This window comes from Panthera pardus, unplaced genomic scaffold (genome assembly GCF_024362965.1).
Source record: "Panthera pardus isolate Hobbes unplaced genomic scaffold, ASM2436296v1 HiC_scaffold_21, whole genome shotgun sequence".
Classification (NCBI taxonomy): Eukaryota; Metazoa; Chordata; class Mammalia; order Carnivora; family Felidae; genus Panthera; species Panthera pardus.
Window position 1 is genome coordinate 53,212,384 of NW_026526777.1, and position 24,450 is coordinate 53,236,833.

The 24,450-nt window shown below is 38.3% G+C and overlaps 3 protein-coding genes across 4 annotated transcripts in view; 2 read left to right on the forward strand and 1 right to left on the reverse strand.

Annotated features, from left to right (window-relative positions):
- Positions 1–21,234, forward strand: part of ANKRD45 (ankyrin repeat domain 45) — a 39,892-nt gene extending 18,658 nt beyond the window's left edge. Inside the window, exons 3-5 of one of the 2 annotated variants that reach the window (XM_019425210.2) lie at positions 10,955–11,049; positions 13,229–13,367; positions 20,964–21,234. In XM_019425210.2, the coding sequence (XP_019280755.2) occupies positions 10,955–11,049; positions 13,229–13,367; positions 20,964–20,977 (248 nt within the window). In that variant the 3' untranslated portion in view covers positions 20,978–21,234. Of the gene's footprint in view, positions 1–10,954; positions 11,050–13,228; positions 13,368–16,696; positions 16,854–20,963 lie in introns of those variants that run through there. The other variant, XM_019425202.2, reaches the window with a different exon arrangement.
- Positions 1,548–3,704, reverse strand: TEX50 (testis expressed 50). The gene is made up of 2 exons (XM_019425219.2): positions 3,255–3,704; positions 1,548–2,088 (listed from the first exon to the last, which is right to left on the reverse strand). The coding sequence occupies exons 1-2, from the start codon at positions 3,576–3,578 to the stop codon at positions 1,873–1,875; spliced, it is 540 nt and encodes a 179-aa protein (XP_019280764.1). The 5' UTR covers positions 3,579–3,704; the 3' UTR covers positions 1,548–1,872.
- Positions 21,235–24,133: 2,899 nt separating the features above from the next.
- SLC9C2 (solute carrier family 9 member C2 (putative)) overlaps positions 24,134–24,450 on the forward strand; it is an 84,320-nt gene continuing 84,003 nt past the window's right edge. The window contains exon 1 of the mRNA XM_053909275.1: positions 24,134–24,289. The gene's annotated coding sequence lies outside the window, so the exon portion shown is untranslated. The remainder of the gene's footprint in view (positions 24,290–24,450) is intronic.

Genomic DNA, 24,450 nt, shown 5'->3' on the forward strand with positions numbered 1-24,450 from the left:
GGGTCACCTGGAGAGGTTTAAGGGGTAGAGGACTCCCTATGCTGTCAGATGGACTGGGGAGGACTCCCTGCCCCCCGCCCCCTGCACCGGGACCCTGAGGCCTCTGTCTAGCCTGTCCAGGGATGTCATTGAAGGCTCTTGGCATCCTCCCAAGAAAGAATTCAAGGACAGATCAGACAACAATCAAGAGAAGCAAGTGGGAAAGTTTATTAAAGTGAGGGTACGCTCTCGAGTTGTGAGAGGGGGTGAGCTCAAGGGAGAGCTTTGTGCTCTGGTTTTGGGTCACTGTCTTTTACTGACAATTGTTAACTAGGGGATGGAATATTCAGCACTTGGGGAGGGAATTTCTTGGGAGCAGGGTTTGGCACATTTATTCCTTTACCTGGTTAGGGTTTCCAGCCTTCTTTGCCTTGGGCTTGTGTGGTTTGATCCAGTGTCTTGTAGCTTTGTTTTAGAGTGCCCTCGGGACAGGTCTGTAACTTTCCCTCACCCCATAGCTGGCCACAACTCCCCTTTGCTGGCCTCCAGGCATCCTGTTAAAGCCCAGTTTTGTACTCTAATACCTACCCTAAAAAGAATTCCCTTTATACTGTTGAAAATTCCACTGTTAGAAATTTCTTTGGAAAGTTTTCGAGGTTTGGAGACTTTGCAAGTGTTCAAGAGTCCCCATTAGAAGAAATGTGTATACATGTTCTTTTAGAGGGAATTGGTTGACAGGTCAGAAGTCTGAAGGGATGGAAGAATCATTTTTGGAGATGTAGGAGTAGGGTTGTGGTACGGGAGAGAGGAAGGAAGGACAGTCTGGAAACTGGAATCATAAGCAAACGTTTAATAATCCACAATAACTCAAGGCAGGCACCATCCTATGCCTTGTAAAGACTATAGAGTTATATGTTACTGTCTCAAGAATTGTTTTCTAAAAGTTTTTTTCCTCCCTTATATTGATGGGAGGTATGTTATGGAGCTGGCATATTTTTCTGGGGTTTTCAACAGGTTTTAAATCAAATCTTCTTTCCTAGTCTCAGACAAATCTTCCAATTTGTAACCATACTTATAAAAATGAGGTGGCTGATCAATAAAAGTCTGGATTACTTTTTAAAAATTGAGCAATCTTAATCAACCAAAGACTAAAAATTTTTAAATGTTGATACTTACTTCATCATTTGTCATAACGAAAATGGAGAAATTTATACTTTAAAAAATTAATCCATTTCTTTTTTAAATTTTTAAAATTTGTTCTCAAGTTAGTTAACCTACAGTGTGGTGTTGGCCTCAGGAGTAGAACCCAGTGATTCATCACTTACTTATAACACCCAGTGCTCATTCTAACAAGTGCCATCCTTAATGTCCGTCACCCATTTTCCCCACCCCCCGCCATCAACCCTCAGTTTGTTCTCTGTATTTAAGAGTCTCTTATGGTTTGCCTCCCTCTCTGAAAATTAATCTGTTTCTTAATATTTCCATACTATTTTGGCAATATGAGATGGGAAATTAGAAGTTTCCATGTGGCCCAAAGATCTGCTCAGAAAAGTAAGAAAAAGCACAAATATTATTTAAATCAGAGATTTATTGAAACACTAAAGCAAGATTCTGTTCTACATATTGGTTAATGATTAGCAATCTAACACACTAAAAAGAAAAAAATACTTAAACACGAAGAAGTGATAGTACGTAATCTTTTTCTCAGCACTATAGTAAGTTTGGGTGCCTTTTCAGCTGAATAGAAGTACTTTTTCAACCCATACTTGTTTGGAAAGTCTTGGTAAAGTAAGTAACAGAAAATTACAAAGGCTCTCAAAGAACATTTTTATCCTTGAATGAGTTGTCTCTAATCTCCATATTGGACTGAGATATGTTTGCATACGGATAGGTCTAGTTTCCTCTGGCTCCTTCTCCTCCCTCATTCTTCATCCTCTTTAGTTTTCGGTGTTTGACTTTCTTAGCTGGAGGATGACAGGACACCTGATTCAGGTACTTGGACATCATTGATGTTGTGGCCACCAGCCGGCAGAGTATTTGATCAATGTCATATAGGGACTGATTTTCTGGATCATTACCAAATGTATCTGAGGAGGCTGGTTTTTTTAGCTAAAGGGAGAAAGACAGATGATATTATAGATTTTTTTCTTACTGTAGTTCAAATTACATTTGCTTTCTGGATATATACACTTAAAACTTTTTTTTAACATTTATTTATTATTGAGAGACAGACAAAGAGTGTGAGCAGGGGAGGGGTAGAGAGAGGGGAGACACAGAATCTGAAGTAGGCTTCAGGCGCTGAGCTGTCAGCACAGAGCCCGACGCGTGGCTCAAACTCACGAACTGTGAGATCATGACCTGAGCCGAAATCCGTCGCCTAACCAACTGAGCCACCCAGGCGCCCCTGGATATATATAAATTCCAAAAATGATACATTATTTATCTACACAATAGAAAGGTTACTATAGAAAAAAGGAATAAGTGTAGAAGAGATGCTCTTTTCTGTTCGCCCCCATGTAAGATTGTGGTGATCATTATCACAATCAGCAAGCATTTAATATAAGCTTGTTACGGTTAGAGCAAATACTATTATTTGAATATTAGCAAAATATTTTCCTTTACTGAACAGTAATGTATAATGCAATCAAATCATAGCAATTTTATAAATATCTAATAGTTGTGAAGGTCAGTCAGCTTTTAAAATTGCCTCAAAATATGGTGCATTGGGGGGGGGGGTGTGCCAAGTGGGAAATTGGTTTAAGAGTGCCATTTCCCAGAAAGTTATCCTAACATTAGAAATAAGTTTACGGTCTATTTAAAAAAGAAAAAAAAATACACGTGCACTTTTACATACTTAGCTTTCTTAGATATATCTGGAAGGGACTTAACAGATCTCTTGCCCAGATGCTTCATTTTATGGTTGAGGCAGCTGAGAAAGATCAAATGACTTACCTATGGGCCCAGTTTCATTTCCTATCCATTCGACTCATTTCATTTCGTATCCATTCTAGCTCACTACTTTCTTGATGTATTTTGTAACTTGAGAGGGGTTGAGCTACATTGTTTTGAGGACTTCCTAATTCAATACACTTTTGTCGAGCCCCTAGTACATGCAAGACAACAAATTGTACTACATGTTGAGGGATGAGTGGTGGGGGCAGGGAGATGTTACAAAGAGGTATAAGACATGGTACTTTCCCTCAAAGAAGCTGATAATCTTTTGTTTTAAAGGCTTTGATATTTTATAACTATTACTATTTTCATCACTAATTCACCTGTTTTTGGCGTTTTTTCCATTTCATCCACAGGTAATGCACAGATAAAACAGACAGGATTAAAAACAGAGCTTGTACTAAAATATAAACGAGGTGTAAAGAACTCTCCAGTATATCCACATTAGCAAAATTGCAGCATAGTTTGTCCAGAGGGTAAGGTAGACAGTGAGATGGAGAAGGCTTAACTTTCAGACAATGCATTTCTTCTGGAAAAATCTCCCATCCAACCTTTGTCCAGATAGTTCCATCACAAATGCAGAAGCTCTCCCTAAGGAAGCAGATCAACAACAGAGAAAAAGACAGGGATAGTCCTTGAATGGACATCTTTCTCAATCGGGGGGGAAAAATCTATAGCCAAAAATTGGTCACAGAGCAGAACTGCTCTGAGTAGAGGTTAATATGCTCTACTCAAAGCATTTAAGATTCTAGTGAGCACAGCATACACTGATGATCATTATAACATCATCAGTTATAGTGATTCAGGGTTAAATTCAGTGATGTCACAAAGAACCACACTGGAACTAAAAGGTGTCACCTAACCAATCACTGGGTTTCTTTCTTTCTTTTCTTTTTTTTTTTCTTAAGACTCTATTTTTAAGTAATCTCTACACCCAGTGTGGGACTCAAACTCACAGCCCTGAGATCAAGAGTTGCGTGCTCTGCTGACTGAGCCAGCCAGGTGCCCCTACTGGGTTTCTTAGGGATATTTTTTCTTGTTTTTGCCAGAATGTGTTGAACCTCTTCACTTTTCTGAAAAATGAAGACTTTACTAATATTTTACTTGCTAATAAATTCTGTAATTGTATTAATAGATTTTCTTGGAAATAATTTACCTGTATCTCCTCCAAGCCTTCTTTTACTATGCCAGTTTTATATCTACTTAAAAAATTGCTATAGCCATACCATTTCACACAATTTAGCATCTGCTTCTATTTTTTCACTCTGGAATGCCCTTCCCTTCAAATAGCTAAGCAAATATTGAGTCCCTCCCCCTTTCATTTATTTTTAAAAATTTTTTTTAACGTTTATTTATTTTTGAGACAGAGAGAGACAGAGCATGAACGGGGGAGGGTCAGGGAGAGAGGGAGACACAGAATCTGAAACAGGCTCCAGGCTCTGAGCTGTCAGCACGAAGCCCGAAGCGGGGCTCGAACTCATGGACCGTGAGATCATGACCTGAGCCGAAGTTGACTGCTTAACAGACTGAGCCACCCAGGCATCCCAAGATTCTATTTCTTGGTGTGTTTCTTTCTTTTTTTCCCCTTTGATCCTTTGTTTTGTTTCTTAAATTCCACATATGAATGAAATCATACGGTATTTGTCTTTCTCTGACTGACTTATTTTACTTAGCATAATACTTTCTAGCTCCATCCATGTCCTTGCAAATGGCAAGATTTCATTCTTTTTTTTATGGCTGAGTAATATTCCATTATGTATATATATGTGTATGTATATATATACCACACCATCTTTACCCATTTGTCCGTGGATGGACACTTGGCCTGTTTCCACATTGTACATAATGCTGCTATAAACCTTGGGATGCATGTATACCTTTGAATTGGTACTATTGTATTCTTTGGGTAAATACCTAAAAGTGCAATTGCTAAATCCTAGGGTAGTTCTATTTTTAACTTTTTGATGAACCTGCATACTATTTTCCATAGTGGCTGCACAAGTTTGCATTCCCACCAACGATGCAAGAGAGTTCCCTTTCTCCACATCCTCACCAACACCTGTTGTTTCTTGTGTTGTTGATTTTAGCCATTCTGATGGGCTTATCTCATTGAGGTGATATCTCATTGTAATTTTGATTTATGTTTCCCTGATGATGAATTATATGGAGCATCTTTTCAAGTATCTGTTGACCATCTGGATGTCTTCTTTTGAAAAATGTCTACTCATGTATTCTGCCCATTTTTTAATTGGATTATTTGTTTTTTGAGTTTTAAGTTCTTTATATTTTAGATACTAACACTTCATCAGATATTTGCAAATATTGCCCCCATTCCTTAGGTTGCCGTTTAGTTTTATTGATTGTTTCCTTCCCTGTGCAGAAGCCTTTTGTTTTGATGAAGTCCCAAAAGTTTGTTTGTTTATTTATTTAGTCCAATGGTATTTATTTATTTATTTATTTATTTATTTATTTATTTTGTCCAATGGTTTGTTTTTGCTTTTTTTCCCCTTGCCCCCAGAGACATATCTAGAGAGAAGTTACTGTGGCTGGTGTCAAAGATGTTATGGCTTGTGTGCTCTAGGATTTTAATGGTTTTAAGTTTCTCATTTAGGTCTTTCATCCATTTTGAATTTATTTTTGTGTACAGTGTAACAAAGTGGTCCAGTTTCATTCTTTCACATGTTGCTGTCCCGCTTTCCCAACACTATTTGTTGAAGAGACTGTCTTTTTCCCACTGGATATTCTTTCCTGCTTTGTCAAAGATTAATTGACCATATAGCTGTAGGTTCATTTCTGGGTTTTCTGTTCTGTTTGATTGATCAATGTGTCTATTTTTGTGCCAGTACCATACTGTTTTGAATCACTACAGTTTTATAATATAACTTGAAGTCCAGAATTGTGATGCTCCAGCTTTGCTTTTCTTTTTCAAGGTTGCTTTGGGTATTTGGAGTATTTTGTGGTTCCATACAAAATTTTAGGATTGTTTGTTCTAGCTCTGTGAAAATGCTGGTGGTATTTTGATAGGGATTGAATTAAATGTGTAGATGGATTCGGGTTATACAGACATTTTGACAATATTTGTTCTTCCAGTCCACGAGCATGGAATGTCTTTTCATTTATTTGAGTCCTCCTTAATTTCTTATATCAGTGATTTGTAGTTTTCAGAGTACAGGTCTTTCACCTCTTTGATTAGGTTTTTTCATAGGTATATTATGGGTTTTGGTGTAGTTGTAAATGGGATTGATTCCTTAATTTGTCTTACTGCTGCTTCATTATTGGTGTATAGAAATGCAACAGATTTCTGTATGTTGATTTTGTGTCCTGCAACTTTACTGAATTTGTGTATCAGTTCTAGCAATTTTTTCAGTTTTCTTTATACAGTATCAAGTCATCTGCAAATAGTGAAATTTTGACTTCTTCCCTGCCAATTTGGATGCCTTTTATTTGTGTTTGACTGTTTGGATAAGACTTCCAGTACTATGTTAAATAATGGTGGTGAGAATGGACATCCCTGTCTTATTCCTGACTGTAGATGAAAAGCTCTCAGTTTTCCCCCACTGAGGATGATATTAGCTGTGTTTTTCATTTATGGCCTTTATTATGTTGAGGTATGTTCCCTCTAACTCTTATTTTGTTGAGGGTTTTTATCATGAATGGATGTTGTACTTTCTCAAATGCTTTTCTGCATCTATTGAAACAGTCATATGGTTCTTTTTTTTATTAATGTGGTGTATCACCATGATTGATTTACAAATATTGAACCACTCTTGCAGCCCAGAAATAAATCCCACTTGATCGTCGTGAATGATTCTTTTAATGTACTGTTGGATTCCATTTGCTAGTTCTATTGAGAATTTTTGTATCCATGTTCATCAGAAGTATTGACCTGTTGTTCTCTTTTTTAGTGGAGACTGGTTTTGGTATTAGGGTAATGCTGCCCTCATAGAATGAATCTGGAAGTTTTCCTTCCATCTCTATTTTTTGTAACAGTTTGAGAAGAATAGGTATTAACTCTTCTTGAGATGTTTGGTAGAATTCTCCTGTGAAGCCATCTGGCCTTGGACTTTTGTTTGTTGGGAGACTTTTTATTATGGGTTCAGTTTCTTTGCTGGTTATCAGTCTGTTAAACGTTTTTTTATTTTTTGTTGCAGTTTTAGAGTCTGTATGTTTCTAGGAATTTACCAATTCCTTTCAGGTTGTCCAGTTTGTTGGCATATAGATTTTCATAATATTCTCCTATAATTGTTTGTATTTTTGTGGCGTTGGTTGTTATTTTTCCTCTCTTATTTGTGATTTTATTTATTTGGGTCCTTTCTCTTTTCTGTTTGATAAGTCTGGCTAGAGCTTTATCAATTGTATTAAGTTTGTCAAAGAATCAGCTCCTGATTTCATTGATTTGTTCTACTGGCAGGGCTTGAACTCATGAGATCATGATCTGAGCCGAAACCAAGAATCCGACGCTTAACTGAGCCATCCAGGTGCCCCTCTGACTGATTCTTTTTTAACTCTTATCTCTGTGGTAATTGTCTCCCTGAAGTCTTCCATTCTTTTCTCAACCCCTATGAATATCCTTATGACTGTTGCTTTAAATTCCTGATCAGGCATGTTACTTATATCTGTTTTGATTAGATCTCTGACCATGATCTTATCTTGTTCTTTCATTTGGGATGAATTCCTTTGTCTTGGCATTCCTTTGACTTGTCTAAGTCTCTGCCGCTGCCGACGTCGTCATCGTCGTCATCGTCGTCATCGTCGTCGTCGTCGTCTTCTTCTTCAATATGGCCTCCTCTCACCCTTTAGTTGTGGAATTGTTCTGTTAGTCTTCAGGTTCATTTCTGGGGTATTTAGGATGATTTGACAGTTGTCTATTTGGGTTTGTGGGATGAGGCAAGTGTAGCGTCCTCCAACTGTGTTGCCATTTTCTTCTGTATAGTGATTTTGTTAAAGTCTCTCAAAAACTCTTACGTGGAGTTTCATGAAATTGTACGCTGATCATGGTAGACTGGATAATGGCCCCTGAAGATCTGGTCCTAATCACTGCAAGCTGTGAATGTTATAGGGCAAAATGTGCCCTATATGAATGTGCAAGCTGTGAATGTTATAGGGCAAAATGGACTTTGCAGATATGATTAGGGATTTTGAGAGTGAGACATTATCCTGGATTCTCCTGATGGACCCTAAATATAATCACAAGTGTCCTTGTAAGAGGGAAGTAGATGTTTGACATGAAGAGGAAGAGGTGAAGTGATGCTAGAAGCAGAGATTGGTGTGATGCACTTTGAAGGTATTGGGAGAAGCCACAATCTGAGGGAACAAAATTGCTAGAAGGTGAAAAAGGCAAGGAATAGGTTTTCTCCTCAGGCCTCCAGAAGGAATCAGCCCTACCCATGCCTGACTTTAGTCCAGTGAAACCAGTCTCAGACTTCTGGCATCTAGAATTATAATAGAATAAATTAATGTTTTAAGCCATCAAGTCTGTGATAATTTGTTAGAGCAGCCATAGGGAACCAATGCAGATTTCGGTGTCTGGAAGTGAGGTGCAGCTGTAACAAATACCTAAAAATGTAGAAGTGGCTTTGGAATTGGGTAATGAGTAGATGGAAGATTTTTGAGGTGCAGAATAGGAAAAGCCTAGGTTGCTTTGAGCAGATTATTGGTAGAAACATGTTAGAGATGCTGCTGGAGAGGGCTCAGAAGGAAATGAGCATGTTATTGGAAACTGGAGGAAGGGCGGTTATGGCCGAAAGCTTGGCTGAATTGTGTCCTGTCCATATATGGAAAGCAAAACTTGTAAGTGGGGAACTTGGACATGTAGCTGAAGAGATTTCCAAGCAAAGTGTTGAAGGCATGGCCTGGTTTCTTCTTGTTGTTTATAATAAAATGTGAGAGGGGAATGATAAATTGAGGAAAAAACTGTCATGTTAAAAGGGAAACAGGACTTGATGATTTGGGAAATTCTCAGCCTATCTAGGTAGCAACAGTGCTAAAATTAGAAGATTCACTGTTAGGAAAGTGTGCTTTGTAGAAAAGGCATGGGTGTGGTTGGACAGTGTTTTGTGGGTGCTGAGAAGATTGGGTGTGTGACTCATGGCTCCCCTCAGCCATCTTAGCAGAAGTCAGAAATAGAAATGAAATTATCCAAGAAAGACCTGTGGAGGAGCCTCTTGTTTAATGAAACGAGTCTCTGTCACCTGCAAGGAGACTCACAGCATTTTTGAGAATGTTATACTGGTAGGAAACATTGTCAGTTTGAACAGAGGGAAGTAGAGAAAACAAAACAGAAAAAGGCTGCTGGACTCCCCAAACCCTACAGACAGTAAATGGACTGATGAGACTATTCACCTGTAAACACATGCTACCATTCCTCAAAAAGGATGACAGGCTGGAGCCTTGTGCCACAGAGGATTCTTGCTAGGTTTTGACACCTAACAGGATTTGCATTGTGGGATTCTAAAGTTGCTTGGGACTGGTGGCTCCTGTTTTCCTTTCACTCTCTCCCTTTATGAATGCCAGTGTCAACAATTGTTGCCATTATATTTTGGAAGTAGAGAACTTGTTTTCTAGTTTCACAAGTCTATACAGATGGAGAGGAATCTTACCCCAGGATTATGGATCACACCAAAGTTTCACCCATAGCTTGTTTAGATGATTTAGATGATGAGATATGAGACTTTTGAGCTGATGATATTTTAGATGAGCATTGGACATGGGTTAATTTTGTAATGGGTTGAGACTTTTGGAGGTTAGGGTGGAGTAAATGTATTTTGCTTGTGGGATGGATGTGAACTTTAGGGCAGGCTGTGATGAGCTAAAAAATGGCTACCAAAGATATATATGTCATTATCCCTGGATCCTGTGAATGTTTCTTCATATGGCAAAAGGGATTTTGTAGATCCTTCAGTTAAGGATCTTGAGATGGAGAGATTATTCTAGATTATCCAGGTGAGACCTATGGTCCTTTGAAGATGGAGGAAGGAACCCCCCCCCCCCCACCAGTCAAGGACACAGGCCACCACTGGCAGTTGAAAAGGGCAAGAAAATGGGTTTTCCCCTTAAGGCCCTCTGAAGTATTCAGCCTTGCCAACAGCTTGACTTTAGTCCACTGATACCAATTTCAGTCTTCTGGCCTCTAGAACTGTGGGAGAATAAATTTGTACTGTTGTAAGCCACCAAAAATTTGTGGCAATATGGTATAGCAGCCACAGGGAGCACATACATCAACCTCCAAATTAATTTGGAGTTTACCTACAATTTGAAATATTCAGTTGTTCCATCTAGGAATATGGTAAGCCTTTTCATTTATTTGAATCTTTTATTTCTCTCAAAGTGTAATTGTATTCGAACAAGTCTTGCACATTTTGTGATGACATTACTATGGGTGCTATAGTGAATGGAATTATTTTAAACACTTTTTTTTTTTTAAAGAGAAAAGCTATTTTGGAATTTATTTTGAAGGATCATGAAGGGTAAAGCAAGTGACAGTTTGTCTATTGGAAATGAGTTTTTGTTCCTTTCTCCAGAGTAGATTATTTTTATGTTTATTTTTATTTATTTTTATTTTTTAGAGTGAGAGAGTGAGTGTGAGCAAGGGAAAGGGGGAAAGAGGGAAAGAGAGAGAATCTTAAGCAGGCTCCACACTTAGTGTGGAGCATGACAGGGGGCTTGATCCCATGACCCTGGGATTGTGACCTGAGCCAAAATCAAGAGTTGGGCGCTCAACCAACTGAGCCACCCAGGTGCCCTTCCAGAGTAGATATTTTAATGGAATATGATCTCGTTGGGATTAAGTATCACATGTTTATTTGTCTTCAAAATTTTAGGAATTATTGTAGGAACACAGTGAGTGTCCCAAAGCACTGTGCCAGTTGAGTATTACCTATCTTGAAATTCAGTGAAAGCAACCTCAACAAATCTCCTACATACAGTCTTTATAAACTCTGGATGTATAATAGTACAGTGGAAATAGTTGAGCATATTTTTTAGTCTTTGTCTTATTGTGCTATTTATTGTCCTGTTCCTTCAGATGCAAGGCTGACTCTGAAAAAATATATTGCAAAGGTCTCTGCAGCTGTTACAGACACAGAAAAGGGACCAGGGAAGCTCTTTAAGGAAGACAAGGTACTGCATTGTGACTACTGTTTGTTCAGAAGTCTTTTGAGATTTTTGCCTTTTATCTTTAATTTCTTATACTAATGCTCTAGAGGTAGGTCGTGGTCCTTGCTGGTGTCTTCTCCCTCCCTTGCTTCCTCCCTCCCTCTTATCTACCCTTACTCCTTCCTTCCTTCCCTCCTTCCTTAGTAAACTAGTGAAAAGAGAAAGATAAAAATTAAATGAAATGATATTAAAGAGTGACATAGAGATACATGTACTAAGTATTACATCCAACAACATGAATACATTTTGAAATATATTGTTGAAGTGAAGAAAAAATCACCAAAGACTGTAGAGATTTTCTTATGAAATTTGAGCTTTATAGCTCAAAACCAAGCAAAATGAAACTATATTGTTTAGGGATTTGTACATATGGGGTAAAACTATTAGAAAAGAAAAGCAAAGTTATAAACACAGATTGTGATGATCTGTTGGAAGAGGGCAGGGGGATAAGTTAGGGGAGAAGCACAGAAATAGTGTTAATAGTACCGGCCATGTTCTGGTTATTCTGTTGATTAGTGAGTTCTACTGATACTCATGTCATTAAGTTTTGCTTTAAAACTTACATATACATCATATTTTAGTATCTATGTGTATATACATTACATATTTCTTAATGTTTCATATTATACATGATGGTAAACAAAGGCACAAATATAAAGACAGCTAATTCTAAAGCCAGCTTGCCACATTTACCATATACTAAGCATTACATGTGGACTAATTTATTGCTTTGGATGTACACTAAAATAAAAAGATATGCTCCAGGTACTAGAAATGTGATTTGGTTTTAAAAGATCTCTTGCATTTCTGTGCAAGATGTTCTGTGAATTCCCTGTGACTTCTAATTCTGATGAAAAAGAATTAGCTATTGCTAAAAGTGTAAGACAGCTCCAAGTCTGAGAATATGACACATTTCACTTGTGGTTTGTAAAACAGTTTACAAAATCTCTTATGAAACCAACAAAATATAGGCCAAGTTCTATTAGAGTAGCTATTGCAGCTATTAAATCTGAGAAAGAAAAATTTCCTGGCACAGACAGTACTCTGTTCAACTAGGTACTATAAAAGTTCTTTTAATTTCAATTTTTAAATATTTGGTTATTTGAGCTAGAAAATATTATGTACAAATAGTAATAATTAGAATAAAATTGAAATGCCTAAAGCAAACTTACTAGCTTTCTTTCTTCCATTTCCAGTCTTACTGTCCTGGGGTTCTGATAACAATCTTGTGTTAGTTTCACCATACAAATTTCACCATTTCAGTTATATAAACACATGTATTCACACATACAGTTTTATAAGATTTTGTTTTTTATAAAACTATATATTTATAAAATATATAAATATAAATACAAATTTATATATATTTTTTTATAAAACTATATATTTATCCTTAATTTGCTTTTTTTTCTTTTAATAATATATTATGGCCATCCTTCCAAATCCACTTGATTTTACATATGTCTGCATACACTACTGCCTATTTAATAATAGGGACAGGACATGCAAAAAATGCATTCTTTTCTCTTTCTTATTATGAACCACAGAACAATAAACATCTTAAATCAGACACCCTCCGTTTGCTGCGTGTGTGCCGAGATGGCTTTGATGCAAATTGAGAAGTTTTCAGTGAGGTGGAGCTCTTCTTGCGTTTCTGGCACTTCCTCTCTTCTGAACCCTCTGAGAGGGAATAAACTTCCTGTTGGGTTGCATCCAGTTCATACCATCCACCTATTCTCCAACCTTTGCAAACACTTCCCTTTGTCACAGGGCTCAATGAAAATAAAGAATTAGGGAGAGGATGTACACTGGCCCAGGGCTTCAGGACTGTAAATTATGAGTTTTATTTTACACAACATTCTACTAATGTTAGAGCTGCACTGACCAATATAGCAGCCACTAGCCGCATGTAGTTATTTTAAGTTAGAACCGATTAAAAATTAAATAAATCGAGTTCCTCAGTCACACTTGTCCCTTTTCTAGCACTCAGTGGATAACTGTCAAATGGTGACTTCATTGGACGATGCAGATAGAGCATTTCCACCATCACAGAAAGTTCTCTTGCACAGTGCTAGTTCAGAGATACTATAGAGTTTTATTTTTTAATAAACAAGTAGAAAGTAAATTCTGTTTCTATCTCTAGAATACCATCCTCAGTGCATGCCGTACAAAAAATGAATGGTTGGAAACCCATTTGGAAGCTTCTGTCAGCGAGCTTTTGGAGCAGAAACAACAATTGGAAGATATTGTGACTCCTATCTTCACAAAAATGGCAACACCGCGTAAGTTTTGGATAAAAATGGTTTGAATGTCAGAAAAGATGAATATTCAATGTTCAATGTTATTCCTGAGGTTAACAACTTCTGATTTTGACAATCTTCATTAACCTTTTACAAGCTCATGATACAAGTATGATATAACTTCCTAGATTTATTATTAGCTTCAATATTAGTAACAATTATTATTTCTGTAGAGAATGTCTAATATTGATATTGTTGCCATTATTTATTAATTTTATATAATTTACTATGCCTTTGATTTTCAACTAGGAAAGCCAGTCCTCCTAGGAGATAGAATGGCAGAATTTGAAAAAGCACTTTCAGTATTATAACTGTGCTTTGAAAATCCTGTTGGGGGAACAGTCTCCTGTCAATGGGGAAGCTGCACTTGGTGACAGGCATCCCTAAGAATTTTTAAAATATCAGTTTTATTGAGATTTAATTCTTATACTATAAAATTCACCATTTAAAAATGCACAATCCACTGGTTTTCAATATATCCACAGAGTTATATAATCATCACCACCATCTAATTTTAGAACATAAACACCCCAAAAGGAAACACCATACCCATTCGCAGTAACCCCTTCCCCCCGCCCTCCTTCCCATAAGGCTCCTACAACCATTTATCTTTTGTATTTCTATAGAATTACCCATTCTGGACAAGATTTGCCCATTGTGGACATTTCATGAATAGAATCATACAATTTATGCCATTTTGTGTCTGGCTTCTTTCATTTAGCATGCTGTTTTCAAGGTCCATACATGTTGTAATATCCGTATTCCTTTTTGTTCTGAATAATATTCTTCTATGGATTCAAACTTACCCCAACTTACCTATATATTCATTAGTTGATGCATATTTAACTTTCCATGCTTTTGACTATTGTAAATAATGCTGCTGTGAACTTTTGTGTACAAATTTGTATGACTGCATGTTTTCATTTCTCTTGGGAGAATTGCTGGGCCGTATGGTAACTCCGCCTCTTCATTTGAGGAACTGCTGAATGTTTCCAATAAGCAGGGTATATGAAGATTCCAATTTATCCACAACATTATCAACATCTATCATTGTCCTTTTTTAAAAAAAATTTTTTAATCTTTATTATTTATTTTTGAGAGAGAGAGAGAGAGAGAGAGAGGGAATGAGCAGGGGAGGGGGCAGAGAGAGAGGGAGACATAGAATCCGAAGCAGGCTCCAGGCTCTGAGCTGGTAGCACAGAGCCCCATGCGGGGCTCGAACCCACAAACTGTGAGATAATGACCTGAGCCAAACTCAGACACTTAACAGACTGAGCCACCCAGGCGCCCCTATCATTGTCTTTTAAAAAACTTTTAGCCGTCCTAGTGGGTGTGAAGTGATACCTTAATATAGTTCAGATTTGCATTTCCTTAATTATTTTTTTTTATATTTTTTAAAGTTTTTTTTTTTTTTTTTTAACGTTTATTTATTTTTGGGACAGAGAGAGACAGAGCATGAACGGGGGAGGGGCAGAGAGAGAGGGAGACACAGAATCGGAAACAGGCTCCAGGCTCCGAGCCATCAGCCCAGAGCCTGACGCAGGGCTCGAACTCACGGACCGCGAGATCGTGACCCGGGCTGAAGTCGGACGCTTAACCGACTGAGCCACCCAGGCGCCCCTGCATTTCCTTAATTATTAATCATGTTAAACATCTTTTCATGTGCTGACTGGCTATTTGTATATTTTCTTTGGAGACGTGTCTATTGGACTCCTTTGCCCACTTTTAAATTGGGTTGTCTTTTTCTTGTTGACTTGTAAGAGTTCTTTATGTATTTTGAATTCAATTCCCTTATCTGATATGTGATTTGCAAATATTTTCTCCCATTCTGTAGATTATCTTTTCATTTTCTTGATTGTGTCCTTTGAAGCAAAAAAGCCTTTAAGTGTGAAGTCCAGTTGACCTTAGTTTTCCTTTCGTTGCTTATGTGTGCAGTGTCGTATCTAGGATACATTGACTAACCCAAGGTCACCAGCATTTACTCTTATGGGCTTTTTGGTAAGACTTTTGTAGTTTTAGCTTTTTTCATTTAGCTCTATGGTCCAATCTAAGTTATTTTTTGTGTATGATGTGAACCCATTCTTTTGAATGTTGGATTATGAGTATGCAATGATTTTTTTTTTAATCAAAAGGGGCTATGGTTTTTTAAAGGTTAAGACAATCTAATCTAGGTAGTATGGCAGAGTATCCCTTGCCATCTTTACCAGACGTCTATTGAGCATATGCATAGATAGCACACTCCTAGGTCCCCTGAAGGGAGACAGATGCTTTACACCGTCCTCGTCTTTAAGCAGCCTACTACCTAGTTTGTGAAAACTACAAACTAGAAAAGATAAACTCAGTACTGTGTATGTTCAGAGAAGCCTAGCTATTAGGAGGAAGCATCATGAAGAAAGAGGAATTGTCTGAAAGGATGGGTAGCCAGGCTGGAATATGAAGGGAGTTCTGGAATGAAGGCACCATAGGATGACAAAAGGCTTGAAGGTGGGAGTGGGGAAGTGGCCAGGATCCATCTGGCTAATTATAGTGAAGTCTGTGAGGAACAGTGAAAAATAAGGTTGAAAAGTTAACTGGTGCTCATTTCATTTAAAGTACTGAATTATAAGCTTAGAAGTTTGGTCTTTATCCGGGGCAGAGGGCTGCCATTAAATGCTTTGGGGTAAGCAGAGAAGAAGGATTCAGTAGGAGAGAATAATATGGCTTTCCTTATAAAATGGATGGAGAAGAGACTAGAGGAAGTGAGACCAACATAGTCCAAAAGTGAGATGACTAAGACCTGGTACAATCTTGTTCTCACCCTCTCTCCCTGTCATTGTGGTACAATCTGGTTCTCACCCTCTCTCTCTGTTCTACCACTGCTGTTAGCCTGGTCCATCACCTCTCCCTCCTTCCCTTCTCATCGCTAAGGAAGAATCACCTCTCTGCCCCCCTCAGGTCTTCTATACCCCCTCCAAGCACCCCAGTATCTTATACCTTCACATGATGGAAGTGTTAGTCTTGATGGGACCTCTCAAATGACCCCCTCAAGTTACAAGGAGGAAAGTGAAGACTGGTGAGGTTAAGCAGTTTATTCAGTTATTCTATTCAATGGCAGAATTAGGAACAATAATACCAATTATATGGGAAATGTGACCTCATACCTTTAAATTAAAAAAAAAAAAAAAAGGTGGAGGAGAATACTAGAATTGACATACCAACCCCAAGGCTTGATTAATGACTGGTTCAGACCGGCAATTATTTGACAACTGGCTTCATTTTTGTTTTATATGGCAAGCTAATTAAATGTAATTTTAAAATCTGCTTCCTTCCAGGTCAAGTGAAAAGTGCCAAATCTGTAGTCTAAGCCATGGTCAGAAAAGAAGTCAAGATCTTACCTTCTACTGAATATATATTTTGTAAAAGACCACACTTTCTTCTAATATTTATAAAAGCAAACTTACTCATGCCAACTGAAGTTAAGAAAATACATGTAGGATGGAAACCAATTTGACAGTAAATTTCATATATTAAAAAAATAAAAAAATAAAAAAAAAAAAAAAGAAAATACATGTAGGGCTTTATAAGAATGTTTAGGTATGAATCACCCTTTTTTTGTTCTACCCTATTCAGCACGTGTAATTCCAGACGCTCTGTCCTTGCCTCTGCTTCAAGTGTGGCTCCGTGTGAGTTCCACATGCTGCTCCCAGACAGTGTGGGTGTGAATCACTCACAAAGTCTCTCTGGAAGCTCTAAAAGCTATATAGAGAATCTAACGGTTTTCTAACAGAGGCAGGAAATTTCCATTTAACTGAAGAATTCTATTAGAAAAGACATATTAGCTATTTCCAGAGGAAAAGTTTGTTCTCCCTCTTTCAAAAGAAAAGCTATGGGAAGACATTCTGGAGCAAGGATATATTAAGAATGGTTTGGCTCGGGGTTTTCGTCGTCTTCTTCCTTCTTCCTTCTTTTTTAATTATATGGTTTATTTATTTATTTTGAGAGAGATCACTCAAGCAAGGGAGTGGAGTGACATAAATGGAGAGAGAGAGAACCCCAATCCCAAGCAGGCTCTGTGCCCAACATGAGAATCAATCCCACCAACCATGATACCATGACCTGAGCTGAAATCAAGAGTCGGACAGTTAATTGACGGAGCCACCCAGGCTCCCCTCAGGGTCCTCTTCTTAAACAACTATTACTTTTTTTGTTTTGTTTTTAATGTTTATTTTTGAGAGAGACAGAGAGATAGAGAGAGAGCAAGAGCGCCAGTGGGGAAGGGGCAAAGAGAGAGGGAGACACAGAATCTGAAGCAGGCTCCAGGCTGAGTTGTCAGCACAGAGCCTGACGCGGGGCTTGGACTCACAAACTGGGAGATTATGACCTGAGCCGAAGTCGGATGCTTAACTGACTAAGCCACCCAGGCGATCCTACAACTATTACTTTTTATATCCAAATTAAAATTTACCTGTGAGGTGGGATTTAGTCTTTTAGTAAAATCTGCTCATTTCTTTAGCTTCCTCCTCCTCCTCCTCCTCCTTCTCTCTCTCTCTCTCTCTCTCTCTCTCTCTCTCTCTCTCCACACACACATGTATATTTAGATTTCCCTTATTCTGTAGGTTTGACAATATAGATATTTTAACTGGACTCCATGCTATCTTTCTTTCTGTTCTGTTTTATATTTTTTATGATTAAAATTTTTTTTACATTTATTTATTTTTGATGAAGAGAGACAGAGCACAAGTCGGGGAGGGCAGAGAGAGAAAGAGACACAGAATTGGAAGCAGGCTCCAGGCTTCGAGCTCCAAGCTCTGAACTGTCAGCACAGAGCCTGACGTGGGGCTCGAACTCACCAACTGTGAGATCACGACCTGAGCCGAAGTTGGATGCTTAACCGACTGAGCCACCCAGGCACCCCCTATTTTTTATGTTTTAAATATCAGTGTTGGTTTGGTTTCATATTAGTGGTTTGGAATGTCTTTTTTTTCCCCTAGTTTATCTAAAAGCCCCCAAACCTTCTACTACTCTGATTTTCCTGAAAATTTTTATAGAAACAACATGTTAAAAAAAAACAACCACATTTATGTGTTGTTCTTAAGACCTTTTCTTTTTTGTCCTACACTAAAAGCTAGTTTTTCATTATAGAGGGGATGGAAAAGAAAAAAGCAATTCAGTAATTGCTCATCAGCTGACACTTTCTCAACTACGGTTTTGAGATAACACTTTAAATTTGTGTCACAGATTTTTAAGTTTTGAGATCTTTTTTATGCATGAGCAATTCCATTTCAGCAATTCCATTCCATTTTTGCCTTAAGCAAAAGAATAGGGCAATAACTCTCACTCCCTCTGGTAGATCCAATGGGTGTTTGTGGAGTTCTACAAGGAAGGAGGTCTATCTGTGTTGGCTCTGCTCTCTTACTATTGTACATTGTGAGAAGTCTGTTACCTTTAAGGACTGCAGTAATTTGGGACAAGGCTAGTTGCCATTTTTATTGTTTCTGCCGTATTTTCTGAGACTTGATCTTGAGTATGTCGTTACCTTCCAGGCAATGTGGTCCTGATGATTAGGGGGATGATTCCTGAATCTTACTTCAAAGATTCGTAGATAAAACTGAGACAGTTCTGGAGATCCTTAATATAAAATAAACCTCTCTCTCCTTTATTCGCCTTTTAGTTCTTCTCTTCCAACTTCTTGAAGCTTTTGATGTATGTAGTAGCGCTTTTTAAAACTCCTTGACTGGCACCCTTATGTCATTGTGGTTCCTTTACTGCTTTTCTAACTCCTTTACCAGCTGCTGTGGTCTGAATGTGTTGTATGTCATGCCCCCACCCCTCCCCCCTGCAAATTCACATGTTAAAATCTAATGCTCAAAGTGATAATATTAGGAGGTGGAGCCTTTCGGAGGTGATTAGGTTGAGAGGGCAGAACCCTCTTGAATGGGATTAGGTTCTTATAAAAGAGACCTCCAGACAGTTCCCTTGCCCTTAGCACCCATGTGAGGTTACAGCAAAATGAGCCGTATAGGAGGTAGGCTCTCACCAGACACTGAATCTTCTGGCACCATAATCTTGGACTTCCCAGCCTCCAGAACTGTAAGAAATAAATGTTTGTTGTTTATAAAGTAGCCAGCTATGGTCTTTTGTTGTAGCAGCCTGAACTAAGATGCCAATTCCTATTCTTCATCTTGCCTCCAGCAATGGAAACTTCTCAAAAGTCAGTCTGTCTTACAGACATTTCTATGTCAGTTATGCCTCAATAAAGATGAAAAAAAAAAAAAAAAGCCTATTCTGACCTTTGGCAAAGCAGTCTATAATTCTTCACCCCATGACCTTTTTTATCCCCAGTGTTAGGAAGAACGAATCCCTCCTTCTCTGGAGTATCTGTAGTGCTAATAGCCACATATATATATATTCTATTTAATTGTTCACATATTTGTCTTCCCTTGCGGATTATGAGCTTTTTGAGGGTAGGGGATTTGTCATGTTTTTCTTCATACCTCAAGAGCCCATAAGGTAGTAAGTTAGTAAATAACAGTTGAATGAATTCTCTTTTGGTGCTACCTTATTCATAGAGTTCTTTCTAAAAATGACTCCTGAACCCTTCACTCCATTACCTTCTTTGTGCCAGTGCCCTGTTGCGGCTCCCGCTTCTCCGGCCCCACACACGTACAACGTCATGACTGTGTATCTAGTTTCTCCTCTGTTTTCTGACCTTCATCTTGAATGCTGTACTAGTTTTTAGGCATGTGAACCTGGTGATTACCAAAGGATTCCTGGATCCCATGTCAAAGATTCCACTGATGTGAGGATCTGAGTTTAGAGAGATATAGTACTTCTTGTGATCTGTTGTTGCATTGAATTATACATTTATTCATAGGAGAGTTCAAATGCCCATATGCTTTGAGTTTGAGCTGCTACACAGGTAGGTGCAGGACTTCTTCTGAACACCCGTAGAGTAATTACAATTTCAATGTGCAGACTAGTAAATTAAATTATTTAGAAAGGGGTCAAGTAAAGGCTAAATTCAGTGCTATGATAAACGCTAGACAGTGGTTCCTGAGACTTCTGTAGTTTGATTGGAAAAATGTGAAAAAATGGAGGAGATTGATATGACATCATTAAGAAAACAAGTACTATCTGCTATCACTGTTATTTAATAAAAGAGAAGATTTTAACATCAGAAAAGAAGGGAAGGTGTGATTTCATTGTTAGGTTCTGTCCTTTAAATTGAATAAATTAAGCTTTATTATGAACTGTTATATTTTTCTCATTATGCCATGTATGATGGAACTTTTGTCATGAATCACCACTGGTCTATGGTCCAGCCTTTGAGAACTGCTCTAGACTGAGTTGAAGCAGGCAGAATGCTATTAAGGTGAACATGATGCCCCAAATTATAAAGGGCTGACAATACACTGATTTTTTTTAATCTAAAATGTGATACATTGTATTTTCCAAGTTGGCCCCATCTCCTGTCCTACATGCTCTTCTTACAATGTAATCGTGACATTCCTCACATAGAGAGGTGGGTCTCTACTCTCTCCTCTTGAATCTGGGCAGGCCTGTGCTTATCGTGGAAGTAATACTATGTGATTTCCATAGATCATAAAAGGTGATGCAGTTTCCAGCTAGTTCATTTGAGATGCTCAGTCTTGGAAACCAGTCTGTGTGGAGAGACCCATATGGACAGAAACTGAGGCCCTAACCCACAGCCCTGTCTGAGCTTCAGCTAACAGTCACTGCTAGTGAGCCATCTCGGAAGCAGATCCTTCAATCAAGCCACCACAGCCAATGCAGTATGGAGCCTTCTCTGTTGAGTCCTGCTAAAATTGTAGATGTCAGCTAAATAAATGATTGTTGTTGTTTTAACCTACTAAGTTTTGTGTCTCTTTGTTATGCAGTAATGTATAACATACACATTTTAGACTGTGGAAGCAAGAAAATGACATAACAAACCCCTCTCCTGGGGGAGAGGATTAGATTGGAATGACAAAGGAATGAGAGAGTAGAATTTCATTGTCACAAGATAACTTCCTTGAAAATAAACTACAAATTGATGAATAATGTTCATTTGTTTAAATTTATACTATATTTGTTTTTAGTGATTGTATTTGAGGCAAAAATCTATTAAGTTTGGCATCGCATAATTGGGATACATTTGACCTCCTATGAAGAGTAATATTGTTTCTTCAAATTAAGTACCAGAAGTACCTAAAATATGTGATATTGCCTTTTTGGAACCCCAGAGGGCCTAGAGGAGAGTGTTCGTGAAAGTCTGCAGAATCTTTAAAGGTCTCTGGGAGGTTATTAGTGGGAGTTTATAGGAAGGGGAAGAAAATGTTATTAGAAACTGGAGAAGAGAGGCCCTTGTTATGTGATGGTGGTAAATTTGACCACACTGTTGTCTAAGTAATGAACTCAATGGTCCTGCTAAGGATTTTTCTAGATAGTGTTCAAGTGCCACCTGGCTGCTTCTGCTACAACATGAGAGGAGAGAGATGAGCCAAAAAGGAACAGTTCAGTTTTCAAATGAAATTTAGAAGAAATATAATGGAGCCAGTACCCACTGAGTTTAAAAATAAAAGTGTTTCTCATTCCCAGCCTTTCTAGAAGGCAAAAGGTCTCAAAATAAGAAATGGATTCTGAGAAAAGATAAAATCTCAGGCGGGATTGTGAGGTCATAAGACCTCAGAGATATCTAAGGTGGCACCTTCTGGAACTGCTCCGACTTGAGGTGGACTTTCTCAGTGCATCTGGGAGGATGACCTCCAGCTGCTCTAGGCAATCATTGTCATAGCTAGAAACCAAATGCAAAGAGAACAGCTCTCTCTGTCTCGACAGTGATATATACCAAGCTGAGGAACCATCTAAATGGTCCTGAGTCCCATGCCCATCCCTGAACCAATCATTGTATTAGGGGGATGCATTAGGGTTATGACTAACCAACCTTGTCTCAGTCAGGTACTATAATCTATTATCAGAATATGGGAAAGAGAAAGGATTCTGATAATATAATCTATTATCAGAATATGGGGTTGGGGGAGAATATCCTGGGCAGCCCCTCAGCCCTCAACTCCTAAAGCTGTCACAGTCTACTCAGCTGGCTCTGCCAAAAATGGTGACACACAGATTTATTATTGCTTTTCTTTTTTTATTCTTTTTTAAATTAAAAAAAAATTATTTTTAGAGAGAAAGAGACCAAGCGAACGTGCATGTACACAAGCATGGGGGGGGGGGGGTGGAGAAAAAAAGAGGGAGAAAGAGGATCTCAAGCAGGCTCTGTGCTGTCAGTGCAGCACCTCGTGCGGGCTCCATCTCATGGCCGTGAGATCATGACCTGAGCCGAAATCAAGAGTCAGACGCTCAACCGAGCCACCCAGGCGCCCCTATTATTGCTTTTCTTTAAAGCTCTATGGGAAAGATTGTAATGTAAAGGAATTTGATCATCTTTGTATTTTAGTTATGTGCGATCACTAGAGGAACTATGTGTAACCTAGAGCCAACTATGAATTTTGTCCAAGTATTCTTGAGATATGAGGATTTTTCTAAAAACCATGGAGAAACTGAATTTTGAAATGTAAAGCTTCATGAGACTTACCTGTAGGGTCTAGGTGACCCAAGTGAGCCTGAGGGGACAGCAGGATAGGAACTAGATGGAAGGTGGAAGGATGTTACTCAAAATTATATGAAGCAGTTGAGAGAATTCAAGGCAACAAGCAGTATAGATAACACAAAGATGAAAATGGGAGAAATGGTAGTAAACTTGGTAACTAGGAGACTTAAGTAAGGGCATGGGAAAGAGAAAGGAATGGGTCTCTTAGACCCTGTGATAAGACAATTTAAAAAAAACAAACAAAAAAACATGGTCCTTGGAATTTATGGGCTGAGTGGTTTAAAAGAACCATACCAGACAACAACAAAATGCAAATATTTTGGAGAATGGTTTATGGGCTGCAACCAATGGTGGTTGCTGCAATCAGGGCCAGACATAGAACTGTTGACTAAAACTCTTTAAAGTTTCAAGTAGAAATTGAGACTTTCATTTGTCAAAGCTTCTTTGATACGTAGTGATGGAGAAAATGGATGACAATTTAGTAATCTCACTGCTGTGGTGGTATCCATGATGCCCTGGGGGAGAGGATTAGATTGGAATGACAAAGGAATGAGAGAGTAGAATTTCATTGTCACAAGTAACTTCCTTGGAAATAAACTACAAATTGATGAATAATGTTTGTTTAAATTTATACTGTATTTGTTTTTAGTGATTACATTTGAGGCAAAAATCTATTAAGCTTGGCATCGCATAATTTGGGATACATTTGTCCTCCTATGAAGAGTAATATTGTTTCTTCAAATTAAGTACCAAAAGTGAGAAATTCCCATTGAAAAGGAAGGATAGGTAGAAAAAGAGAAAATGGAAAAGGATAAATGAAAAAATCAGAAGGGAGACCAGGCAGTGTTAAAGAGGATTAGGGCTGGAGAAAGAAAAACAAGAATATATATTTAAAAACATGTAGGAGGAGGTTCTGTCTACATGGTGTATGACCATGGCAGGCAAAGAAAATCAGTTAAAACAGTTGTGGGTATAGACACAGCTTGAGCATTAAGAAATGCAAGCTTCTCTGGAACTGGATCACTTAGCTGCTTCTGGATTGGGAGTGGGGGATGATATACGTAGCCAATCAGAATGAAAGTAAGTTGGCAAGCAACCAATGGGAATTAGGTATGGAAATGGCTTTCAGTGTGATATCAGTTGGCAGTACTGTCCTTGGCAAACAGACGCAGAGCTGAGCGTCATTCGTTCTTTGTGATTTTCAAGAGCCTTCATCTTGATTTCCACTCTGAACCAGCTTAGTCTTGAAAGATGGTATCTCTGGTCTTGGTAGCTTGGAGAAGAACTTGATTTGAGAGCGGTGCTGTAATGACAGGTGGGGATAGCAAGATGTGAGAATGCCAGGGATGTGGAGGGTTATTTGAGGGACATGTGAAGTGATTTGAAGATGCAGCATTTTGAATCTCATTTCTGCTTCACATCAGAATATGGCTTATAGACAGGTGCAAAACAAAGAACCAAAGATTAACTCTAAAT

Bases quoted from the DNA above. Each gene is read 5' to 3' on its own strand.
- TEX50 (XM_019425219.2), bottom strand. From the start codon at position 3,578: ATGTCCATTCAAGGACTATCCCTGTCTTTTTCTCTGTTGTTGATCTGC. The intron at 2,089-3,254 runs GTGAATTAGTGA...TTCTCCCTTTAG, and splicing joins GGAAAAAACGCCAAAAACAG to CTAAAAAAACCAGCCTCCTC.